The 27,131-nt window shown below is 34.5% G+C and overlaps 1 protein-coding gene across 2 annotated transcripts; it reads right to left on the bottom strand.

Annotated features, from left to right (window-relative positions):
* Positions 1-1,462: 1,462 nt before the first annotated feature.
* LOC126689149 (serine/threonine-protein kinase PBL27) lies at positions 1,463-10,543 on the bottom strand. Of its 2 annotated transcripts, none has more exons than XM_050384201.1 (5): positions 10,067-10,543; positions 8,908-9,107; positions 8,450-8,639; positions 2,755-3,146; positions 1,463-2,599 (listed from the first exon to the last, which is right to left on the bottom strand). In XM_050384201.1, the coding sequence occupies exons 1-5, from the start codon at positions 10,191-10,193 to the stop codon at positions 1,982-1,984; spliced, it is 1,527 nt and encodes a 508-aa protein (XP_050240158.1). In that variant the 5' UTR covers positions 10,194-10,543; the 3' UTR covers positions 1,463-1,981. The 2 variants fall into 2 exon arrangements, with proteins under 2 accessions (XP_050240158.1, XP_050240159.1); XM_050384202.1 differs by lacking the exon at positions 10,067-10,543 and adding an exon at positions 9,198-9,969.
* Positions 10,544-27,131: the final 16,588 nt, after the last annotated feature.

The following is a 27,131-nucleotide window of genomic DNA, read 5'->3' as shown; positions in this document are numbered from 1 at the left end:
TCTCTCTTCTCTTTTTTCTTCATGTTTCTCTTCTCCTTTGTAACACAATTCTCTGATTAGATTTTTTTTTCTTTCACTGATTGGTTAATAGCTCCGGCTTGCAAAGGAGAACAAATTTACAGCGGTAATTATTTCATTCCTCTTTACCAAAATCTCAATTCTTTACTTTGAATTTTAAGCTTGATTTTCTTTTTTTCTCTAAGAAATTTTCGGTTTGATGGATTCCAAGCAAAAGTTACTTCTTTTTCGTACATAAAGTGCAAAAAAATAAAATAAAAGAAGAAGAAGAAAGAATGAATCAAGTAAAAGATGAAAATTTTAAATATAGTACCTATATTGCTCTAAATTGCTTTTTCATGGGACAATCTCTACCGTGGACTGATAATATTGTTATATAATGAATGATAATTATTAAGGGGAATAGCATTTGCTGGCATATACTTTATGCAGTGATCATATATTATGCAGATACATTATGTAAATACATAATTTAGAGTAATATTGAAGACTTGTGGTTGACCATAGTAGACAATTAGTATACCAACAAAAAGAGTAGACAATTAAAGGTTATTGTTATTTATATTTATTGAAAATGTATTTTCCTATCAAATATATATATATATATATATATAGTCAAATGGTTGATATATATATGTGTGTGTGTACACATACGTACATACATTACTGTCCATATATATGAACAAGATGAGTGGTAGAGATCATGAAAATTTGACAACTAATTAATTTTGATTGTATTTATTGTCAAAATTTTAGTATGAAAACCAAATTTATTCTTGGTTTTTTATTTATAATGATTACATTAGTTGGTTTACATAATACACATGTTTTAAATTATACAAGAAATATTTTTTAAAAATTACATACCAAACACCAAAAAACATTCTCAAGCTCATTTTTAAGGTTATTAAACATTGGAAAATAAGATAGTTTTCTAGAAAATACTTTTTGAAAAATAAACTATTTTCCAGAAAGCGTTAATGCTGAAACAAACAGAGCGTTAAGCTATTCCTATCCGTGTGGTACAACAAAATCTTATCATTTCATATGATCTACCATATTTTGAGATCTACCATAGTTCAGAACAAAGGTAACGTTATGAGATTTTGTTGTGAGCCTTTCAGTCTATAGGTTGCATCACTCCTACGATACGAGGTTGCTGCATTCTATTTTCCAGGTTTCAGTATTGGGCCGGATAAGTAAGGTGATCTAAAGACGACCTCTTCAGTTCTAATTGTCAAAAGAGGATTCCAATTGAATTCCATGACATTCCTTAATATAACATGGCAGCTCGACTGGTTCTCTGAAATGTTTGGTATTCAACAAAGTCGACAGGTTACAGAACCGCGTATCAGCTTTGAACTGCGTTCTCAACAATGGCATTTTCACTATTTTAAAATTTTAATTCCATTCGAGAGAGAGAGATCATTACATGAGAGCAATATGATCAAACCTTTCTGTATAAGCCGAAAACATAACTCAAATCCATATACCTATGAAAGTACAAGATGTAACTGACACCCACACCAAACCCACTAAGTTTCCCCACGTACAGACAATATTATATGGGGGCAAAAATTAGACTTCATGGCTCTCTGTAACAGACTCCTGAAATTCCTAGATACATAGATGAACATGTGTTGCAGACAACATTATGCTGAGGGATTACATCTAAATGCCCCATATCACAACAGCAACCCTCTCCCCTGTTCCATCTAACTGTGATTCCTTCCATTACCACATAATTACGCATTGTTCAGTTTCTGTACTCAACAACAAGAATGATATAAGACAAGCAACAGTCAAGGTTGGATACAAGACCCCCTTTATTTCCTGGGTGTACATGGACTCCAAGAAATTAAAGGATGATTCATCTTGCACATTCTCTTTCTTTATGATTACTCCCAATGCAACATTTCCTCCCTAGAAGACTCATGTAAAATGACTTGGAGCTTTAATGTATTTACTCATATGTACCATCGAAGCTACCCATCGCGTTTGCCCGCTTCTTCTCTCTCCAATTCTCACCCCATACTTTTGCCTCTGCCACAGCACGTTCTCTATCTAAATCACGATTCCTTGGTGTTTCCCTTGCTCTCCCAGTACCTACGGGGCTATCTCTCTGAGATTCATGTCGCTCTAACTCATCCAAACCCAATTTTCTCCCAGAACCACCACCAGTTTCAATCCTGGCTAATGCTGTGCCAGTACTCGATTCCCTTGCATCTCTCTTTCTGAAATCAGGTGAATTTTTATGAGTAGAAGGGGAACCAAGCCGCCCACGCTCATCTGGGCTATCCAACCCATCTGCCATGCCCCTCCTTTCATCCCTGCTCCTAGGAGTAGATGGACCAACTCTGTTATTTGCTGCAGCAGCTGCAATTGGGTCATATGTTTGGGAGGCTAAATATGTGAGAGCAGTGACAACATCCCCTATTAGAGGCCTAGTAGCAGCTTGTTCCTGCAAACACATGGCTGCAACTGCAAGAGCTTGGTAGAGTCCTCGCATCGGATAACGACCTTTCAGTAGTGGATCAGCCATTTTGGGAAATTTTCTACGATCCTTGAAAAGTGGTCGTGCCTACAAATACCACATACCACATGATTTTTTAATTTTTCAAAGGAAAGAAAAGAAAGAGAGAGAACTTAATTTTATTCAATTCAATGAATCATTAAAAAACCATTATTCATCGATGTTATCTTAAAAGTCTTTCAAATTGACAAAAAAGTACTTACCCAAGCAACAAGATTATGCTCTCCAGGAGCTCGTGTATTATCAATTGCCTTGCGCCCTGTTATAAGTTCAAGAAAGACAACTCCAAAACTATAGACATCAGACTTTAGAGTGAGTTGACCTGTCATAGCATATTCTGGAGCACAATACCCATATGTCCCCATGACACGTGTGGACACATGAGTCTTATCACCAACAGGACCTAGTTTCGCAAGTCCAAAATCCGATAGCTTAGGGTGAAATCCCTCATCAAGAAGGATGTTGGATGATTTCAAGTCTCTGTATATGACAGGAGGATTTGCTTTATCATGCAAATATTCCAACCCCTTAGCTGCACCTGCTGCAATCTTCATCCTTGTATTCCAGTCCAGGGGCTCCTTGTCCGGTGGAAGATCTAAAAATCAAATTCGAAAAAAAATATAAATATAATAAGTGTAGTTTGCAGAAATTTTAGATATGTAATTTGAATTTGAGCCTGGTATATAAGTATTGAAGGAAAGTAGAAGTGAACAATAGTCACTGACTCACTGAAGAAAAAAGCACAGTTTGTGCAGCTCTTGTGGAACTCTAAAGCATTCAAGTGTTAGTCATGAAATGATGTATCATTCAACATTAGTGGTATAAGTTTTGATTCTAAAAAACTAGACTATCATGAGTGGAAAGAAATCATTACAACTTAGCCTACAGGTATTTAAAAGTATCTCAATTACATACTATTCCCCCACCCTCTTTTGTCAAAACTATTGCAGTGTCAGAGACATGGGTGGAATTGTTAGATTTCATTATCTAAAAAACAAAGAAGCAAAGACATAAGAGTGGATTTGTACTTGTCTCATATTCGATCGTTTCATTTGTTCACTCAACAGGATCATCAGGAAATACACTTCCCCAATAGCTGATCCTGGAATATATCAAAATAAGAGTGACCCGATTCATCAATGAAGTGCTTAACATGCAAGGTTGTGTTTGTATGTGAACATACGTATGTGTGCTTAACAGCATGGAATTATCTCCTTTGCTGCAGAATTGATCTAAGATATTTATTGGGATAAAAAGTTTTTTTTTATAAGATATTTAAAGAATAGAATTCAAAATGTGTAAGGTGGACAAGTGGAAATACAAGAAATGATAGGATTCGAAATGAGGAAATTAGCTTAAAGATATAAGTGGCCCCTATTGATGAAAAGATGTGGAAGAGTCGCTTAAGATGGTTTGGTCGCGTGCAGAGGTGAGTGATTAAAGCAATAGTGAGGAAGAGTTAGTTGATTCAAGTCAAGAGAATGAAAAAAAAAAATATATATATATATATATATATATATAACAAAATAAAATAAAACAAAAGGTAAAGGAAGACCCAAAATAACATTAAAAATAGTAGAAAAAGGACATGCCAGTTAAGGAGATAATAGAGAGTCTGACTTTGGATATATGATAGAATGGTGGAAAATAACGCATGTAGCCGATCCTAATTAGTTTGTTGAGGATCCATAGCTGCTTTAAAAAATTTGGGACTAAGGCTTCTTGTTGTATATTTAAAAGAATCATCATCTCATTTATGACAAACACCAGTAATTATCAGTGAAAGAAGCTTTATTTCTTGTGTACTTACATACATATACATATATATTGTTAGCTTCTAAAAAATGTGCTCAGGCAGTGTTTTGAAAATTTGAACCCAGATCTCTCACCAAATAATTCATATTTCCAGAGATGAGTGAAAATTAATTTAAAGCGTAACAAAGCTATAAAATAACTATTTCATCCCCTTTTCGCTTTGTTAGGCAAGTGTAAACATAAGTTTTAAGGTTGACATAAACCCTAGTCAGAAAGCTTTAACTACAGCCATTTATAAAAATAAAATAAAAAAATCCTTGGCAAGCATGTCTTCTCAATTGCCTCTTATCCTTTTTTTAGGCTAGTTCTTGTCCTTTGACACCCTTCAACTTATATGCTTTTTTTTCCCACTCTAAACCCCTGATATCTCCCTGCACATGGTAGCACAGCATTTGACAAATCTCCTAATCTTATCCCAGATATGCGCTGCATTAGAACTTCTTACAAATGCATGCACTTCTAATTCTGCATTTCCCCTTTCCCTAGATTTTTACTCATTCATTTTATTATCTTCATTTTGGCTACAGTTATTTCTGGATGATTACTCACTAGCCAATATTTCAGACCATAACAAATAACTGTCAATGTAGCACTAAATTCCAAGTAAAAGATTCCCTCTTTTTTTTTTTTAATCACGTGGTGGCTAGATTAACAGTCTCCTCTCAAACTAGAATTAATGATCGATATACAAGGAGACAGTCTCTTTTACACTACAATAGCCGATTGATATTCAGGTCAAAGAACAAAAGAGGTCATGTAACTTCGTACTGAAATCACATATATGGTTTTCAAAAAAACACCATCAGAACTCTGGTTTTATAACACAAATATTTGGAAAAGAAGTTCAAAAAAGTCAGTTTCTAAAATAGATATTTTGTAATCCCAAGACAGCAGGGAGAAAAGAAAGTTTGTTTACAGAGGAATAAATGATTAGATAAATATTCCATGTTACCCAAAGTGAGAACTAGAAGACCAGTTTTACTTGAGAGAAAGGAAAAAAGGGGGCAACAGAAGCACAAGTACAGGCCATAATGATCATTTGAGGTGACAAAATGCAAAAAATCAGCACCCACATTCAAGCAGTTGTTACAAACAGGAGAACATATGTTCTTTATGAAAATATGCAGCTAAATGCAAGTGGTTATTTAGAAGAAAAATATATGGTATGTACAAAGATATGTTCCATAACAACCATAAAATCAAACCCCACAGGCTCACAATATCTAACCAAAGTTTCCATGTGGCATCCCCATGAACTTGACATTACCAGCACCTCCTAAGGTGTAAACTAGTTGAACGCTTTTACAAGAACAACCAAGTAAGCCACTTTTGCCCCCCCATAAATGGTATCAACAATGATCTTGAACATTGCTTACCAATGAGCAGTGGCTCAAATGGGACTTCTTCCTCTCTTAAAACAATCAACTCTTTAAATCATTTCAAGTTGTCACCATAAACAATAAGTAATTAAAATCCACATAAGTTGTATTTAGAACCTATTTGGACATCACAAATCCTTTCACAAATTGTATTTTGGTGCGCACACACATACACACCAAAAAACAAAACTTTCAAATTAACTTTAAAATTCCTAATTGACAACTATAGTTTTTTTTAATAGGTAAGAAAATATTTTATTGAAAATGGAATAGCATGAAAAATACACAAGGTTCACGATAGTGAACAAAGAGAAAAAAGAGATAAAAATAAGCAAACAGACACTAAGCTATTCTAAGAGACAAAGGAAAATCCATAAATGTAGAACAATCCGAGAGACCCCAACACCGAGACCAATCAAAGAGGGTCCATTGGCATAAATCTAACAACTGAGCCAATGATTTTCTAGTATCCTCAAAAGAACGCCGAATCCGTTCAGTCCAAATATTCCACATTAAACAGCCCGAAACCAGATTCCAAATATCGGAATTATGTTTCCCAAGCCAATGATACCAACAAAAAAATAAGTCTGCAACGGAACTTGGCATGACCCAATCAATCCCAAACAACCGAAACATATAAAATCGACAACTATAGTTTAAAGAACATGTGATCATTTTGTCATTTTTTTGGCAATAAAATACCACCTAGTGTTCATGTCACTGGTCTTTTGGTGCCCAATAAGTCCTAGGTGCAATTTACTTGGTTTTTTGGTACTTTTAGTTAATAGTGATTTTCTAAGGAGGTGAAATGAAACAATTTAAAAAAAAAAAAAAATCAAGGTTTTAATTGAAAATTTTAAAAATCTATGGTTTAATTTGAAACCTCTTCAAAGTTCAAACTACATGGGAAAGGTCAACCAGACATTTACCATTAACTTAAGACTCTTTCAACAAGATCTGTATTTCTTCTGGTTTATAAAATAAACATGCTTTTAGTTAATTGATTTGACATCAACAACATTTTTCTTTTTCTTTTTCCCAGGAAAAAACTCTGTGCATGCTTTCAATCCACCAATTACCGCTATTATGCTGCCAAATTCAACCCACATTCACTAGTGCTATTATTAATTGTCATAATATGCCAGCCGAAGACCACTATAAGTCAAAATCAACTACCAATGCTGTTTTCAGGTTTATAATTCTATGGCAATTCAAGTACAATTAGTTTTCAATCAAAAAATTATATTCCACCAGTCTCAACAGCTCTATCATTTCCATAGTCAACCTTCTTTCCCTTCATGGCCTTTTTTTTTTTTTTAGGTAAATAGGGAGAGGGGGCTGGTGGAGTTCTAACCCCAGTGCCCAAGCACCACAAGAGTTGCCGGAACCACTAGATATCCCTTGAACCTATGCCTCAAAGAAACACCTTGAGTGTTCAAAGCGCTTGCCACTTTGTTTTTCTGTCAAAAGAATGTCTTTTGAAACTCTTCACAGGGTTCTCTCCAAACTATACTGATCAATTATATATTAACCAATGGAGGGGGTTCGACCTGTGGTCTACAAAAGGGCAGCTGAATCTTTGAAATCCCCCTTCTCGGTGAGGGTGGGATTTCCCTTCTTTTTTATCTGTTCATTCTCAATTGAATCTACCATTTCCAAAAGAAAGGTATATGCCTCACACAACATTCCCCAAAAGAAGAAATCTATTGCTTAAGTATAGGCCACTAATTATGGCAGAAAATCTTCCCTTTTTCAATGAATTAGTTATGCACACACCCAATGGATCTGAACCCACAACCTCACCCTCCACCTAGAGTAAAGATACTAGTTTGAGCTATAGCTCATTGGCAAAAACATCCTCCCCCTCTTCCCTCTCTCATGTAGAGTTGAGATGAGGAAAAACTATCATTAAGGGAAGGGAAATCACCAATAAAAAAAGGAAAGAAAATACTTTTAGTGTGACTGATATGATGCACACAGAATTCTAAAGTAGTTCAGTCCCATGCTACAGGCACAATATTGTAGATTTTTATTTTTTGACATGTCACACTATTGTAGATGTTTATGGGTTTGAATTGTAACAATAAAAAAACATAGGCAGTTTGAATTGTAGCCATGTATTCTACCAGGTACCACTACCATCATTGACCTTCTGATTCATTGGTATACTACTATAATACTGCTATCATTGACCCACCAGAAAATGCAACCAATGAAACAAAAACACTGCCAATTTTGTTAATTACTACTATAATACTGCTGTCCTACAACTAATATGGCAATTAATTTATGATTAATTGTCTCACCATAACATCATAGATTTATTTATTTGAAGAGCAATCTAACCCCTTTGCACTGTCAAAGTCACCTATACAAACATGCAATACATAGTCACAGGACATACATATATGGTGCAGATACTTTAAAATGACAACAATACGGAGGTTTTCACTTCCAAGTCTTGTACATACCAATCATCAAACAAACCACTGTTTAATATATGCTCTAAATCTCTAATCTAATGAAGATTCCTACTATAATAAGAACCTCTAAAGATAATAGCAAGAGTATATAATCATGTTTCAACCCAGAAGAAGCTAAAAACAAGTAGTTGTATAAAGTGACACGCTATAGGCCTATATCTGAATTAGGTGCAAAAGGTTCCTCAAGTTGTATTATAGACATTAAAGGAAGGAAATCTAACCATGTAAATGATCCTCCAAGGACCCCAATGGCATAAACTCATAAACAAGGAGGCGTTGGTCTCCATCAGCACAATAACCGATCAAGTTGACAAGGTTTGGGTGGTGTAAGAGGCTAAGCATGAGAACCTCCACTAAAAACTCTCGATTTCCTTGAAGACCATTTCTGTCAAGCTGTTTCACAGCAACTACCTGCAAAAATAATTTAACATCAAAGACCTGACAAGCCAGATTGAAGCAATTTAGCTTTCAAGGAATGAATTTGGTTTTTCTGAAATCAGCGATTAATGCTCTTTGGCAATATCATACCACAGATGAAGCTTAAAGGGCAAAAATAGAACAATGTAGAAGTATCTATGTCAAATGAGATCCAAAATCTAACACATAGTGTAGATTATTTTAGGCCATACATTGAATACGTTAATAGATGTGGCATCCTTTATAACCGACCACAAATTACCTGTCCAGTGCTCTCCAACCGACCTTTATAAACATGTCCAAAACCTCCTTCACCCAGTAAACTTTCTGGCCTAAAGTTCTTTGTTGCTACTGCAAGTTCCCGAAATGTAAATGTTTGTGCAGCAATATGTGCTGTTGGTCCATCTTTTGGAATAGATGGTTCCTTCTTAGGATCTGAACCACTTCGAGATTTTGATTTGTCTGTAGAAATAAGTGAATTACATACAATCCAGTGAGTAGGAAAAACACATGTAAAGCCATATTTAAGCTAGAAAAGAAAATTAAAAATACCTTGAGGACATGTTGGTAAAGTTGTGTAACATTATCCAGTAACCTAAGGGCATGGATTCTTGAAAATAACAGCTGGAGGAAAATTCTTGAAAATAATAGCTGGAGGAACCTATAAGTTTCTACATTGCAGTTTACTAGCAAACACTTCAAGAAATTACTAATATCACTCATGAATGCCAGGTTCTACAGCAGAAAACACCATTTTCGGATATTCTATTGATACTGAGTAATCCACACTAGTACCGTGCCAAAGAAAATTGGTTATAAATATAGCGTTTTCAATAAATTTTCCAAATTGAAGCTTAACATTCTATTTACTATTGCACCATAGATTCTTTGCAGTTTGCAGTCAAAGTTTTCACCTTTTTTAGTTTTTTTGCCAGACAATTAAAAACTCTCACTCAAAATTCACTAACTAGCATCTGTATATGTCCTACATTTGAAGCTTATGAACCAGTAGAAACTGATAACAATTTTTTTTATTTTTTTTAAAGCAAGCAAGCAGGAAAAATGTTTGAAATTTTAAGAACTGAGACCAGATCTCCAAAATTGTTCTCGATGCAACTCCATAAATATAAAATTCAGACAATAAATACAAGCAGCAAATCATCATTTAACTGTAACAGTCAAACCATAAGAGCACCAAATTTGGCAAACCATACTTAACAACCACAGATGCATCGGATCAAAGTGGCAACAAATTCTGACACCAACCCATCATCAAAACATATAACCATTACCAAAAACAAAAGACAAGAATTCAACAGAAACCAAAAAAAAAAAAAAAAAGCTTACCCAGTTATCAAAACTAACCAAACAACCCAAAAAAGAAAAAAGAAAACAAAAAGAATTCAAGACAACAAATTTACCTGAACTAACCCTGCTCACATGGTGAGATTGAGTTGAGCCATCTTTTATTGAATCTTTCTTGGTCACTTCCTTTACATCACTTCCCTCACTGTTGGATGATCCAAAACAAGGAAAACACCCACCCATATCAAATCCAAACACAAATCAAGGCCACACCCACAAGACCCAGTAAAGTATAGCTCACATAACACATAAACACACTCAAAATTCTCCAACTTTATCACTCTTCATCTTTCTCACACCAAACCCCATCACAGAAATTCAACTCAAGACTCAGTCTTTCTCTCTCTCTCTCTCTCACTCACTCACTGAGACACTCTCTCTCTCTCTCTTGGATTTTTAGTGGCCATTAAAGGGAAAGATCGAGACCAACATGTCCAAAAAGCAGATCAACAAATCGAAGAAACTGATGATGTGGTGGAAGAGAAGGTAAAGAAAGAGAAAAAAAAAAAACACCAAAACCAAAAAAATTAAAAAGGAAATTTTTTTAAGTAAATAACATTATTTTAAGGAAATATAAAAGAGGCTGACTAAAGGGGCTTCATTAAAAGTGAAATTAAATTATAAATTAATTATTTGATAAACGATTAGATAACAAGGAATAAGTGAAAAATACTGAGTAAGATACCCACTACAACTTTTGTTTATGTGTTTTTTTTTTTTTTTTTTTTTTTTGCTTTTTAACTTTTAACCCTTTGAAATGCGAGAAAATTACGGTAATAATTATCATGGTCGGAGTATGGGTCCCACCTTATAGATGGTCCACACTTGTAATAGAAGAGAATGAGCTATGCACAAAAAAAATATTCACTAATTTCTATAAAAAATAAAAATCACTAATATTTTTATAAATAAGTTTGTCTCGAATCACCATTGTTTTTTTAACTATAAATAATATACTATAACAACAATTATGAAGTCTATTATCAAAATTTTTGTGTAGACTTCCTCCAAAAAGTATACCACAATTAAATCCTATAATATTTTCACAACAAATTTATTTTAAGTCATTGGTGTGTTATCTTATTTTAGTTTATTTTGACAATAGTGAAGTTGCACTTCAACTTGCTATAAAAATGTTAGTGGAATTTTTTGTTGTGATAATAAAAGAAATTATAAGTTATAAGTGACTTATCTTGTAAAGAGAATTGTTATGTGCATAATATTTTCACAAAAAATTATAGATGATAAGTTGTTTTTTTTAGAATCATAAACGATAAGTTATTACTGATTATAATTTGATCCCACTACTTAAATTACTTTTTTAGCCACCAATAACAGTCTGTAACAACTTATTATTTAAAATTTGTTATGGAAATATTATAAATATAACATTTATCTATCAATCTGTAAATTATGAACAACAATTTTTTTTTTCAAGTGAAAAAATAAAACAATAAAAGTTTGGCACAACAAATTTACATCATTAAGAGAATATGTAGTAGTCAATATATATTAACAATAACGAGAACCACACACCCTTGTCACAATTATTTACTGCAAATTGCGACAAATAAGTTACAACTAAGGTGTGGTCCTAGAATTACTTATAAATGGTAACGTAAAACTTGTTTAGTAAGAGATTTTTAGTAACATTATTCATATTTTTAAAAAATACATGTGAGGGAAAAATTATATAAAAATACATATAATATTATTTAAATACTAAAAACTATTGTTTAAATAATAATAACAAGCGCCCGTAGTATTTCTTCATAAGTTTGTGAAAGGAAAGTTGTGAAAGTTTATAAGCTTGATAAGGGTAAAGATTGTGTGTGGTTAGCAGTGATTTAGTATGGGTAGTATCTGGCTTTGGAGGCGTTGGATTGGAATGGTGATGGTTCTGTTAGGTGTCACGTCACGGTGCTCGATCCAACGTCTTTGAGACCTGAAGGCTCCAGTGGAATTTGAATTTTTCAAATTGTTGTTGAAAAAGTTCGTTCCTCCTTTCCTTTTTCTTAGAGCACCCACACTAGATGTGGGATATGTGCCAAATGCTAAATATTTGGCACATATCTCACACCAAACCCAATTTTAGCCCATTTAGTAGATGTGGTAAATATTTTTTTTTTTGCAACATTGAACAGTACCGTGTCAAATTTGCCACGGTACGGAAGAGATGTGGTATATTGTTTGTTATTTGTTTATTGTGTTGATGTGTAGTAAATATTATTTTAATGTGTAGTAAATATTATTTTAATGTATAGAATTGAATTATAAAACATCTGATAAATGAGATGTTGTAAAATAATGTGGTAAAATAATAAAGTAGGCATTTGATGTGGTAAAATGGCATAATTTTTGGAACATCTGCTACGGATGCTCTTAGTAAGTAATTTTTTTTATAAGAATAAAATATTTATATATAAATCCATGCATGCCCCAGTGCACTGGGCTTTTTCAGTGAATTTGTCAAGCTCAATTACCAACTTATTTTACCATGATAAATAAATGTAAAATTTTTTTTTTTTTTTTTTCAAGTTTCTTTTCTTTTTAGATCCAAGGTGGCTGTATTTTGGTGAATAGTTTGAATCTGAGTTTGATTTCAAGGTTCTTTCCAGCACTTCTAATTCAAAGTTCAAACAAAAGAAAAAAATTGATAAAAATTTCAAATGCCCAAAATTTGGTAATAATTCCTAGTTATATCATATAGGAGTATATGGGAAAGTAAACCTTTAAATGCGGCTATTTATTGTTGGATGTGAAACTTCTATTTGCAAGTCATGCATATTATTTTGCTTCCACATTGAAATGAAAACCCTGGTAAAAAAATCTCCAACAATAATGCATCTTTATCTATACAAGAGGCTCTTAAACCAGATTCTCCTCCTTATCAAGAAACCCAAACAAATGATATTATAATCTTGTGTTTGACTAGCTTTACATGTAAATTAACATATCTAAACTAAAAAAAAAAATTTAAAATTTATTAAATTGAAATCCTTCTCTCTCTTTATAGTTACATTAAACTGGGCGGAGAATCAAACCGTAGACCTCATGATCACATTTATTTCAATCGTAATGTACATATATAGGAAATTATAAGCTAATTTATCTTTATTAATAAAGATTATGCCTCAATGCATTTAGGTAGGTACCATTGTACCAAAGCATCTAATATTCTGTATGAAGTAAATGGCAAGTAACACATAAAAAAAGAAAAAAGAAAAAAAAAAAGGCATGTAACCTGTGAAATATTACAATCCACTGTTTTATTTTTTACATGTTAATAAAAGTTGGGACTTGGGAGTGGAATATATATATATATATATATATATATTCTCTGCACTCACTCACTAATAAGGCTGCTCCAATAGACAAAAGCCATTAGATGCTATCTCATCTACTTAGAATTCTCAACCATGGGTTCAATGGACCTAAAGGTTTTGAATCTAAAAATTTGATTCCATTGCCACTATCTACGCTTGAGATTGAAGTGAGACCTTGCAGACAAAACAGCAAACACACACAAAGGCATGTGCCTGTGTCCTGTAATAAAAGAAAGAAAATGCGATGGGCACACGGTTGGGTCAGCATTTTTCCATTGTCAAACCACCACGTGATAGCATCCAACCCAAATAGTCCACATAATGTCAATTGGACCCCTTTTTATATATATACATATAAAAATTGAGATTTGTATAGAACATAATGTGTGGAGGAAATTATGGATTTTAGCCGGTCTATATTGCAATGGATCAGATAAGTTGTCACCACCCTCTAGCTATAGCTATTGGTACATATAGTTTCTGAAGTGGTACATTGCTTCCGTAGTGTCAGTTCAAAATGTACTCAAGCACCCACTTCAATCAATCATTGTGATTGAGGAAGAAGAAGTTTTTATTTTTTATTTTATATATATATATATATATATATATGTACCATAAAATTTCTGTTTACTCAATAATAATTTTTTTGATTGTCATATTAAGATATTAATTGCTTTTTTTATGTATGCAAGATTCAAATTTTAGATCTTTTATTTGAGAATAAGAGATTTTACTAATTAAATTAACTATAACCTACAAGACAAATTATTTTATATATATGATATATGTATCATTTGTTCCTCTTGTAATAATACATATCCCATATAGTTATGAGGTTTACATAATTATAAGTCTCACATACATAAGAGATATAATATTATAATGCATATTTGAATTTCCCATAAATATATTATACATGAGATAATTATTATTAATAAATGAAATAGGAAAATGGTGTGAATATTGTTTACTTTGTATGTGTTGCTTAAAAAGGAAAAAAGAAAATTATTGCTCTCAAAGTTAAATTAGTTTTGTTTGTTTTAGCTTAGATGTCAATTTATTTTCACATTTGGTTTATGAATAATAATAATAAAAAAAACTATATCATTACACTACCTAGACAAAATAAGTTAATTAAAATAAACTCATCCAAGGAATTTTTTTAATATTTCATTGCTTGTGGTTTTCAATTATTAATTTATTATATAGTCTATTTATATAGTAATTGATGTTAATTAGTATATAAATTATTTACTTTTTTGCCAAAAGTAGCATCCTCTCACATATTCCTTGATATGATCGTTTTACTGTTGATCGACTTGAAATGATAAACAATCTCCTTTGTTTATTATTTTAAAAACTCATTCGACCTTAGTGTGCCTTTGACTAAATTTCCAATGTCATTTTTCATTTTTCTTTTTTAAATCACATTAAACTTTTTGTTATTTTAAACGATGGGTCCAAAGCAGAACAACACCTACAATTTTATAGCTTCCTAATTATCCCATAATATATGTAAAAATGTACCATCAATTGCCATGGAAACAATTGAAACTTATTGCATTTTGGATTAATTTGTGATGATCAAAGAGAAAACTCATGGTAAACAATTAAAAGTATATGCATATATATTAGTATTTATTTAAGAAAAGGTAATTCATCAATGAAACAAATGGGTAAAGCAATCAAATAGGCTCAGACCCCAATGAATCAGCATTCCATAAAAAGAAGCAAATGTGAGAAGTAAAAAAAGCCAACTGATGGCTATTTAATATTATTTTCTGAGTGTATCTGATTGTTGTTTTATTTTAATTTATTTACTAAATGAGTGTGTCTGATCATTATGTCTATATACATATATATATATATATATATATTTCATATTTCATGCTTCTAGTCTTTCAAGCATGAATGCCGAAAGAAATTTCTCACATGATTCATGTGGCACTAAAGCTTAAAGATGGTAAAGTACAATAATATAATAACAAATTGGACAAAGCAAATTCAAGGACCAGTGTCGGTCCTCAACTCCTCAGTGACAATATTTACAGTGTCCAATCTTGTCTGTCGGATAGTCTCAAACATTTTACCTAACATGATCATCAATTTTCTAAACTTTGTCTTTCCAAATTCCCAATTAACAAAAACTAAAAAAATTGCATACATATTGATAAAAATATATAAAGTGGGTTTTCCAAGCTTTTTTCAAAGTTCATTAAAAAACGTACCACCATGTCTGCTTGGATCTGGCGGGACTTGTCATTCTTCAGATTGTAATTTTGATAAGTCTGGCTTAATTTCCTCCTTGAAGTTTGTGATAGTGTATGAGCACCAATATGCTTTTCAATTATTGGTACTCCTCGTACAAACTTCTACTATAAACCTTTAACATGTTTCTCAAAAAAAAAAAAACCTTTAACATGTTTAAAATGCAACATTAGAAATGCATTGGAATCTTTAAAATGGTCGGTCACTCTATATATTGATGCCTGTTCTCTCTCTTTTCTTTTCTTTTTTTTTTTTTTTTCTTTTTTTTTGGGTTAAAAGGAACCATGTCATTATCAAACCAAAACAACAGAAGTATTTGCAGAGCGCCTTAGATTGTACAGACCTTGTGCATCAGAACTTAGAATATTACATAGTTCAACAGAGTCAGGATTTTCTAATATAACAAAATCAAAAGGGGAAGAACAGCCTTCCTTAACTAGCTTGTCTGCCACTCTGTTAGCTTCTCTGAAGACATGGTTGACCTTGAAGTGCTGGAGACGACTAAGGAGGAACCTGCAGTCATTTAAGAGGGGGGAATAAGCTTTATTAGAGTTTCTATTTGAAAGTACAAGCTGCACAATAACCTTAGCATCAAGCTCCACAGCAAGATGGGTTATTCCTAGTTGGTCTGCTAAAATGAGACCATCTCTGAAAGCCCAAAATTCAGCTATGATGCTTGTTGCAACCCCAACTCTTCTTTTATAACCTTTAACCTAGTTGTCATTACAGTTGCGAATTACACCACCCCCTCCCACTTTGCCCGAGTTCCCTAAGGATGCTCCATCTGAATTTAACTTAAACCATCCCTCCTCTGGTTTATTCCAACGTATTAGGTTGGTGGAGCAAGGCTTGAGAATGCGTACTTTGCTCACACAGAAGTGATACTTCATGGCCTGTTGAATGCAGGATTTGTGGAGGCAAAAATTCAGAGGGGTGTTTTCAAAAACCACCCGATTTTTGTGTTTCCAAAGGCCCCAAATGGCAAAAAGAAATTGTGTGCTCCATGGCAGTCCATTAGCCTTCAACTGGTTGCTGTCAAGGCAATTCTTTTTTAACCATTCTGCCAAGTTCAGATGGCTTAAATTAAGAAGAGAGAGAGGAGTTTTGATTGCTTGCCAAAAGGAGATAGCAAAGGGGCAATCTCTCAAAAGATGCAGTATAGTTTCCTCTTGGTTATTACATAAAGGACAAGTAGTATCACAATTAATACCACGTGCAGCAACCACTTGCCTTACTGGAACACTATTGTGGTGACATAACCAAAGGAAAGAGCTGATTTTTGGCCATATGTCTAACTTCCAAACCCAGTTGCCCATAAAAACTTGGGGGTTATTTTCTGCAGTAAAGTTAGATGCATATGCCGATGTCATATTAAACTCACCATCATGGGAAGACTTCCACAACAAAGAATCCTTCCTCTCACCATATATTTGCATAGGTGTGGCATAAATCTTGTCTTTTACCTCATTCGGTAGATCAAAAGATATAAAATCCCATCTCCAATTCCCATCTTGGAGCATATCATCTATAGTCAATTTAGCTTCACCTTGGGTGAGGGGGCCTTCAACCAAGCTTCTTAGTGAGTTGCCTTTAATCCATTTATCCCCCCAAAAATTTAGCTTAGAATTTTTACTTGCACTCCAACACACTCCCTTTTCAAAAATGGGAAAGCCTTTTTTAATTGCAGACCAGCAAGGAGAGCATGGTAACTTGTATGGGTCTTTTGAGTTTCTTCTTGAGCTTGAACAATATTTTTGCAAAATGACCCTTGCCCATAATGATTCTTTTTCCTGATATAGCCACCAATTTAGTTTTGCTAGTAAGGCAATGTTCTTTGCCTTTGCCTCTTGGATCCCCAAACCACCCTCCTCCTTTGATTTGATGATCTTGTTCCAACCAACCAAATGTAGCTTCCTCTTCTCTGGAGATGAGCCCCAAAGAAAATCCTTATTAATTTTATCTAGTTTGTCACAGAGATGTGTTGGAAGAGCAGCCCCTTGCATAACATAATTGGGGATGGCCGTCATGACTGATTTTACTAATATGGTTATGCCCGCAAAAGACAAAAATTTGGCTTTCCATCCAGCCAGTTTAGAGATTACCCGCTTTGCCACAAAATTAAACTGTCTCCTGGTTGCCCCTTTGTGTCTCAAGGGAAAACCCAAGTACCTCCCAATATTGGTGGTTTCATGAATCTCCAGATATTCACAAGCTTTGTCCTTAATATTGGATTGAACATTTGGCGAAAAATAAATCCGGGATTTTTCTAAACTAATCTTCTGCCCAGATTCTACACAAAACACATCTAGTACATCTTTAATGGCCTCACACCCTTCTTTACTCACCATAGCAAACAACATTAAGTCATCCGCGAAGAAAAGGTGTGAGATGGCAACATTGTCCCTAAAAGCTTTTATCGGAATCCACCTTTTGGCAACGCATTCCTTCTTAATGAGGGCCCCAAGGTATTCCATACAAAGGATGAACAAGTAGGGAGAGAGAGGATCCCCTTGCCTAATTCCTCTAGATGGCTTAAAGGAGTTCAACTTACTTCCATTGAAAAGAATTGAAATGCTAGTGGTGGTCACACAACTCATAATCAATTCAATCAAATTTTGGGGGAAGTGGAATGCTTTAAGAACTTTATGGATGAAGCTCCATTCAATTCGGTCATAAGCTTTGGCCAAATCCACTTTGATTGCCATGAACCCACCCTTTCCTTTTTTCTTGTCCAAGGAGTGAATTAATTCTTGTGCTATGATGATATTATTTAGACCCCTTATTCCCGGGACGAAGGCTGCTTGAACTGGGGAAATAAGTTTGTCCAAAAGTGGTCTGATTCGGCCTACTATAATTTTGGTGATCACTTTGCAGATTGTATTACATAGACTGATGGGCCTATATTTGTTGAGGCTCTCCGGGCTTTGAGTTTTTGGAATTAGAGAGATCAGGGTCTCATTTAAATATTCAGGAACAGTCTTAGCTTCAAAACTATTACATACCTCCCTACACATTGAAGCCTTAACATCAGCCTAAAAATATTGGAAGAACCCAGCGTGAAGCCCATTAGCTCCTGGGGCTTTAAAAGGCTTCAAAGACCATAGCCCAAGCTTTATTTCCTCCTCTGACACCGGTGTACAGAGGGAAACCCGATCACCTTCCGAGAGAAAGCAACAGGAAAAATTTTCAATATTAAAGAGGCGATTGGATGATGAAAAGCTTGTCTGGAAAAGATCTATATACCCCATTAAGATAACATTTTTAACCTCCTCCTCTTCGGTTACCCATTCACCTAGGGAGTTTTTAATGCTCTTAATCCTGTTTCGATGTCTCCTAACCAGCGTGGACACATGAAAAAAGGACGTATTACGATCCCCATAGGCAGCCCAGTTAATGCAAGATTTAAGAGCCCAGTATTCCTCCTTTTGAAGCCTTATGTCAGCATATTCCTTAATCAGATCCTGTTCTAATTGTACCAGGAATTGGTTTGGCCCATTTGAAAGTGCTTTTTGGGTTCCATTGATCCTGGCAAGTAGCCTCCTCTCCCTAGCAAACAAGTTACCAAACACTGTTTTATTCCAATTGGTGACTCTATTTGTGAATAACTTAATAGCAGAAGGAAGAATTGATTCCTGTTCCCAGGCACCTCTAACTACATCATGAAAGTCAGGGTGATGCAGTCACATAGTTTGAAAGCAAAAAGGTCTGTTAATGGAAGCAAGAGGGGGCTTGGAGAGCTCTAAAAGAACGGGGCAATGATCCGAAAAAACCCTGGGGAGATGAGTAACAGAGGCCTCAGGGTAAAGGAGTCTCCAAGACGGATTAGCGAAACATCTATCAATATGTTCCAGGATTAAGTCCGAAACCTGTCTGAGATTGGACCATGTAAATTTAGGTCCTGAAAATCCTAAATCCAGGAGGCTACAAGTATCCAGACACTCTTTAAAATCTAAAGCTCTATTAAGATTTATACTCCTACCATCGAATTTATCTTCACTGCCGAGAACTTCATTAAAATCCCCCAGTAACAACCAGGGCATATTGTGCAACTGAGCAACTTGGGTTAAATTTTCCTATAGAATTTTCCTTTCAGCTATTTTAGGACTAGCATAAATAGGAGAAATAAGCCAAGTAAGGTCAGAATTACGTACCTTAACAGTGGCATGAATCTCCTGTTCGGTTGAGGACAGCACAAAGACATCCACTTCCTCTTTTTTCCACAGCAACCATAATCCTCCTGCATATCCAATGGTCTCCATTACAAAGAAACCATCAAAAGGGAGATCCTCACAGATTCTAGCAGCCCTATCACCTCCAACCCTGGTCTCAGTAATGATCATGATGGATGGAAAGTGGTTAACAGCCATTTCAAAAACTCTTCTCTTAAAATCCGAATTAAGAGCACCTCTACAGTTCCACAATAGAACATTCATTTGGGAGCAATTGTTATTTGGAATCTCCATTAGGTTAGTTCCCATCATTGATGTTGCTATCATGCTCCATCCTATCCTCCGGAGAAGGTCTTTGGAAGCTGTCCAATCTGGTTTCCATACTGTTAGGTAGTTCAGTATCCCCTTCACTTCCTCTCTGCAGTAAACCAGGAGATCATAACTCATTACCGTTTTGAGCACTTGGAACAGTTTCAACGTGGGAAAATTCCCTAGGTGCGCTGTTGTTGAACCCCTGAAATCTATTACTTTTCTCTCCTATATCAGCCAACCCGATTCGTCCAAGTGGGGTGGCACTAATGGCTGCCTGAGCTTGTTCAACGCCTCTGCTTCTACTTCTGAGATCAATGGCATGTCTGTGAGAAATTTCCACCAAGGATTTGGTGTTGTTCCCCACGCTAAGTGATCAAATGCTAGATTCCCTGTTCTCATGCTCTTTGGAGTGATTGGAAATATGTGTTTCCATGCTGTGCAAAGATTCTCCTCGGTTCCGCCTATTGTGATCGTGGGAGCTGACCGAATCTGAGCAATTACTTCGTCTGGAATAACTACTGCTTTGTTCTTGTGCCACATTGCCCAGCCCGAGGAGGGGAAAGGTGGTGGCCTTCTGTTGGAGCGATCCATGGAGGGAGCTGGAGGAAGAAGTTAAGGTTGAAGGAGTGGACTTGGATGATTTCATGCTTGGCTCAGGACTGGAGCGTTTTAAGGACTTGGTTCTCTGGTATTGGAACTTTTTTTAACTTGGGGTGACCTTGAGTTTTTGGCTTTACTCTTAACCGTCCCATCTGTCTGGCTTAAATGGCAGCCCAATTCATTCCCTGAGATCAGCCCATCACTTCCTATATCACCTACCCGAATCTCTACCCGGTCTTTGGGCATATTACGCATGCTATCTACACGTGTCTTCCTTCCATTGTCACCAGTTGAGGCATAGTCACGTGAAGTCCCAGCCTTGAAAAGGAATGTCTTATTAGCATTAAAGGTGGTCAGGCTAGTTTTTGGGATTCCGAAAATACCCTTAGTTCCTTTTGCATCTAACAAACTACTCTGGTTCGTTTGATTGGGTGTATTTACACGTTCATTCTTGACTGGCCGTTTCTTTCTAGTTACCAACATCCACTCCCCAAATTTTTGGTTTGGCTTTTGAGGAGTCTTCTTCTCTGATTGCATAGATGGTGATTTAGGTGAAGAGGTGTTTTCCTCGGGTTGTACACGATACCCACAGGCTTCTTGTTTATGTCCAACTCTACCACAGCAGAAGCATAGAGCTGATAATCCTTTATACATCACTTTCTGGTATAACCGTCCCACTTTAATGGTATTTATTAGTGGTTTCTTAAGATCAATTTGTATGCACAAACGAGCATAACTGCCTCTTGAACCAGAAGCTGTATAGGAATCAATTCTAAGGTCTGGCCCAATGGCTTTGCCTATTTCCATAAGGACTGACTTGTCATAAAACTCAATAGGCAGCTCTGGAAATCTAACCCAGGCAGCCACTGATGAGAAACTAAACTCTGAGTGCCCGTTTGGTTTTAGCTGAAACCTGCGTTCACGTTTTGCGTTTTACTTTTGTTTTTTTGTTTTTTTTTTCCTACACCGTTTTTGCTTTAGGGGGACAAGAGTACTGTTCACACACTGTTGATTACTGTTCATACACTGTTTGGCACTGTTCACGGGTTAAAAAATATTAAAATTGGGTCTCACGATACTATTTACACATTTAAAAATAATTTTGCTATAGTGTTTTTAGTTTTCAGTTTTTAGTTTCAACAACAATAAGTTCAATCCAAACGGACCCTGAAGCTATGAAATATGTCTCCCAAGGTTTGATTGCTAGAAAATGTCCGCCAATAAACCATGGACCACCACGTAAAACTTTGTCATAGTCCCCATTGTCATAGAATTTTATTAGGAAGAAGTCTTTGCCTAAATCTACACAATCCATTCTAGCAGTGAGTTTCCACATGGCATTGATCTTGAAAGTGAGATAGTTGTATCCAATAGTTCTACCAAATACTTTCACTATCAAAGCTTTGGCCCATGGTGCCCTGATACGGTTCTTAGTTTCTTTTGTAAGTTTAACTTCTACCAGACCTTCTGTAATTTCTTCTAACTCAGAGTCAGACTCTGCTTCAAGAGCCTCTTCATTCTCAAAGCTAAAAGCTTGAGCATAGGCTCCTGGGATATCACCAATAAGACTATCTTTGTAACTAACCTGGCCACGAGTTGGAATGAAAGGATTATCTCCGCTACTGTCTTTGAACTTCTTTGTGCTTCTGTCAAGCTCTTCCTCTTCTTCTTTGGAGCGTGGGGTTGCGTGTTGAAACTCAGGTTCCATCTCACTTTTTTTCTTGCTAGTTTGTGTAGCCACTTAGCTGTCACCTCTGTTTTGAGATATTTTTTCTATTGATGCCTGTTCTGTTTGTTAAGGTGCTTTGCTTCCACATTTTTGTTTTTGTTTTTTTGGTCTTTATGGTGGTAAAGTGCTTCCAATGATATCAATTTTAATGTAAGTAAAAGGATATAAATAAATATTTGTAAACTATGGAGAAAGTTGAGTTATTAGCTATTAACAATTAATTTTGTTTCTAAAAAAAAAAAAAAAACAATTAATATTGGGTAGGTTTTAGTTAACTTAACTGGTAAAGTCTCTGATGATTGAATAAGAGATCTGAGGTTCAATCCCTATCTACACAAAAAATTAATTGGTGTCTTGGTCTGATGATAAAGAATTATCATCAGGAGCAGACGCTATAGGTTAAAACTCTCTCAAAAAAAAAAAAAAATAATATTGGGCTATTGCATACTGGCCGAAAGAGGAAGAATGAGTTGATATATATTCTCTGAAATTAAATCACAATAATTAATAGTTGGAGAAGAAAAGTACTTTCTTCCGTACAGAGCATATTTATATGGTGTTGCCTCCATCACTCTATTAGTCTGCCTTCCTCTAAAAGGACAATACACAAATTTTCACCCAAGTCACCATCCTTGTTCGTTTGAAATCTCATGTAGCATGCCAATAATCATATGGTCTATTATTGGCATTTCATCCACAAATCTGTGAAGTTAGATCTGCAAGTCAAAAATTCTCAATTTTCACTTACTCCTCAAAAGAGAGAGAAAGAGAAATCGAATATAACACACCCAAACAACCTTTGAAAGAAAATTACATTCCACCCAAAAATTGTAGCAACGCATCCAAATAAATTAGTTGGTTTTACTCTTGATTGGGAGAATAGATTTCAAGATACATATAAAGAGTCAATTAAAGGACATCGGTGCAGTGTCCACCAATGTGCCAATACTTTAAGCTTGTTACTTGATATTTGAATGAGAAATCGATATGATTTTTAGATAAGTTTTATCACATACCTTTTTCCCCTACTCACTCTTTGCTTTTAAAGTTGTTTTCTTGAAATTAATTGTGAAAAATGGTTTTCCTTAATTCTTGCTATTGTGAGTTAAAAGAAATAATGGTTGGTAACAACTAGCGTTGATTTCAAAGTATTCGGTTCATGCATTTATTAGTTTCTTATGTTGAGGTTATTAGGTGTCGATTTAGGATCATTTGATGGGTTAGCTTTACAATGGCCGAGTCAAGTAGATGACATGAATTTCAAAACGACTGAATTGAGTAGGTACATTCATGCCTCACACTTATTTCCTTTCTTCGATCTAATGCAAGTTGTTCAATGGTATCAAGTATCAAACATCAAGTTTGCAACTTAAATCAATAAAAAATTATATTAACGATGATGATGGTGGGGAGTACATGCATCTTAATGAATGAGACCGTATGGGATAATTATCTACCACCCCATCCCATCCCACTTTTGCCAAATTCTAGGCTACCTTGTTATAAAGCAAAATTTGCGTGGTAAGTTAGAGGTGTTCATGACCACCGTCCATCCAGTTCTTAACAGACACGTGGCGATGTGATAAAGGTTAATGATCTATTTTTTTGGATAAGTAGAGGTCAATGATCTTTGACGAAATCATTGAGTATTAATCTTTCTAGAAAATAAAGAATATACTAATCATGCCGTCCTTGGAAGATGAATAGGTTTGGACCAACATTGAGATTATCGTCACCTTAATAATAATCAAAAAAATCATTCACAGAATACGAAGTAGAAATTTCTGTTCTGAGCAGCTGACACGTGGATCGTTTTGTGCAAATTAAGATCAATTAATACCACTTGATTGGTTATTTAATTTAAGTAAATGTCACATTAAATAAATATATAATTATAATAAAGTAGAAATAAAAAACAAAAAGAAAAAAAGTGTGACGACCTTATCGAAGGTGATGGCTAGATTAGCTATGCAGGTTGTTGGAGTCTCTTGTCTTGAGAGAATTTATCAGGACATGGTAACTCAGGCCCCATTTTTTTTCATTTGCCAAATTATATATCAAACCCTGCTTTGGGTGGTTTTAAGTTAAAAATTAAACTTTCAAAAGTTTAAGATTGAATAGTGCTATAATCAAATTATTTTTCATAACAATTTTACAACAAAATTGAGGTAATAAATTGAATAGGTTAAAACTCTCTCAAAAAAAATAAAAAAAATTGAGGTAATAATTTGTTATTAATTCTCATATAAGTCTCCATTTATATAATTTTTTTTTTACCCATTATTAACATCATGCTACCTAAACTTTGTTGTGAAAATTTTTTGCCCTATGCTTTATTCCGAGGTTAACTAAGGCTTCAATTTGACTTTGAGTTGAGCTTGACTTCGAGTTGAAGCTTAGAATTTGATAATAACTTAACAAAGAGGACTTGAACCAATACAAGATGACAGATGACATAAACATGATTAAAAAGTAACTAAAGTAATTTTAACTAAGTGCAAAGTTCAAATCTAGGCTAGACTAATTATTTTGAGGCTAAATGGAGACAATAAACTACTTAATGACGTACATAAAAAGTAAATTTGATGATAAAGATGTTTTTTTGGGGTAGTTTGATCAAGCTAAGGGCAGTGCTAGTATAGATTTCCAGAGAGAGAAAAGAAGAAGAAGAAGAAGAAGAAGAAATATTATGGGTTATGAGCTTACCTAATTTAGCAAAAGAATTATGGGCTGTGAGCTCAATTTGTGACGTAGAAAAAATATGGTTTGTAAGCCCAATTTGTGAAGTGAAGAATTTGTGGACAAAGAGCCCAACCCGCCTGATTGGTAATTTCTAAAAGGAAACTTTGGGCTTTTAAGCAGATTCGGCCCAATAATACACGCTAGCTAAAGTCCAGGACAAAGTATATGTTGGATCAAGAAGGCAATCTTGGATGAATGAGCTAATAAAGCCCATATCAAATCTCTAACATTAATTTGGTAATTTTGGGCCGATGACTCGATATAGAGAGGAGATATGGAGTTTTATTCTGATATATATCTTACCAGAGACAAAGCTATATTAATCACTCGTAAAATGTTAATGTTTTTCATGTGACTAAATTATTAAAAAAAAAAAGAAAAAGAAAAAAAAAGCATATGAGATTATGGAAGGGTAGTAATGACTTTCTCTGTTATAAGATAAAGTAGAATCAATTCCATCACATTATAGACAAAGTGAATATTTACCTATCTAGCTTTTTGGCAATGGAAGAATACAAGAGTGACACCAAAAGTTGAAGTATCACTCTCACCTTCCTTTTCTATATTTTTCGTTCCTTTTCTTGTGCTAGCTCTCTTTTTGTCTTTCACTGGCATCTCAGGTTGGCCACATAATATCCATAAGCAACACTTGAAGATTGCAAAAATGCTAGTGTGTGATTGTTGTGTACCTATCGAAGAACAGTCAAATATATATATATCTTCTAGGCCAGTGATTAAAGCGATATATATATATATATATATATATTTTTTTTTTTGAGAAAGAAAGCAATATCTTTTAATTTTTTGTGTGTAAATAACAAAAGGAATACAGAAAAAACTATGTTCTAAATGATGAAATCTCAGTATTTCTCAGTATTTAGTGTTACGGTATGTTTTTATGTATAAATGTTTAAAACAATTGACCTATGAGGCCTGAATCTAGGATTAATTGATTTGCCTTGATTCAAGCAACAATCAGGGTTAATACTAAAAGCTTTTATTTTTTGTAGGAATGCCATAAATATAAACTATTGGGCTATATAGAGTTTATTTTTTTGTTCGATTCGGTTTGTGTTGCAACCCGACTTGGAATTTTTACATTTTAAATAGGTTTTTTTTTTTTTTTTTTGATAAGGCTTAGTTCATGAAGTAGAGGCTTGGGCTTAGAACTTTTTGGCCCATTTTTGAACCCATTGTTTGGGGTATATATATGTTGTTCAGAATTAGGGTTTGCTGTATCATTGTACTGCATTGTCGCCTATATATTATTCTTTATGACATATTGAAAATCTTTATAATTCCGTGAACGTAGCGATAAATATTATTTTCTATGACATATTGAAAATCGTTATAACATCGTGGACGTAGGAGTATCGCTAAACCACGTAATTTTTATGTCTTGTGATTGTTCTTTGCATGTTATTCTTTATTTTTTATTTACTAATCACAAATTCTAGGAATTAGGTCAAATTCCTAACTTAAACATATGCAAATATACTAACATACTTGTGCTTCATTCCCTGTTCTAGATAGGAGATGAAAAGGGAAAAAAAGTGATGAATCTCTAATTAATTAAGGCCAGGACAATTTAGCATATTGAACAGGAAATATGAATCCTTTCATTATTAACATTTTATCTTTTGGATTTAATAGACACTGAATAATCTTTAGATTTGTAATATTTATTGAACAATGAAAGGGTATGTTACTGATGTAGCATTTACCATAATACAACAAACAAATCCAAAAGAGACATAATGAAACTTAAAAATTAACTGCTGTCCAGTCCAGTGGTCCTGTTATGGATGTGGCTGCTTTTTCTAATGCAAAAGGCACTCCACAGATTTTCAGAAGAGTCCTGATTACCATATAGTTGTATTTTTGAATACACAAAATGAGAACCTAAATATTCTATGGGCTTTACGGCTGAGGTAAGCATGCATATGGGGGTGTAAGGAGGGCTTGATTGTCTCAG

This window comes from Quercus robur, chromosome 6, assembly GCF_932294415.1.
Source record: "Quercus robur chromosome 6, dhQueRobu3.1, whole genome shotgun sequence".
NCBI classification, from domain to species: Eukaryota; Viridiplantae; Streptophyta; class Magnoliopsida; order Fagales; family Fagaceae; genus Quercus; species Quercus robur.
The sequence above is the reverse complement of the archived record's forward strand: the minus strand, read 5'-3'. Positions and strand labels throughout refer to the sequence as shown.

Coding starts and splice junctions, on each gene's coding strand:
- LOC126689149 (XM_050384201.1), bottom strand. CDS start 10,193: ATGGGTGGGTGTTTTCCTTGTTTTGGATCATCCAACAGTGAGGGAAGT. Junction 8,640..8,907: donor GGTTGGAGAGCACTGGACAG/GTAATTTGTGGT, acceptor TTATTTTTGCAG/GTAGTTGCTGTGAAACAGCT. Junction 3,147..8,449: donor CTTGGAGGATCATTTACATG/GTTAGATTTCCT, acceptor TTTGATTTTTAG/ATCTTCCACCGGACAAGGAG.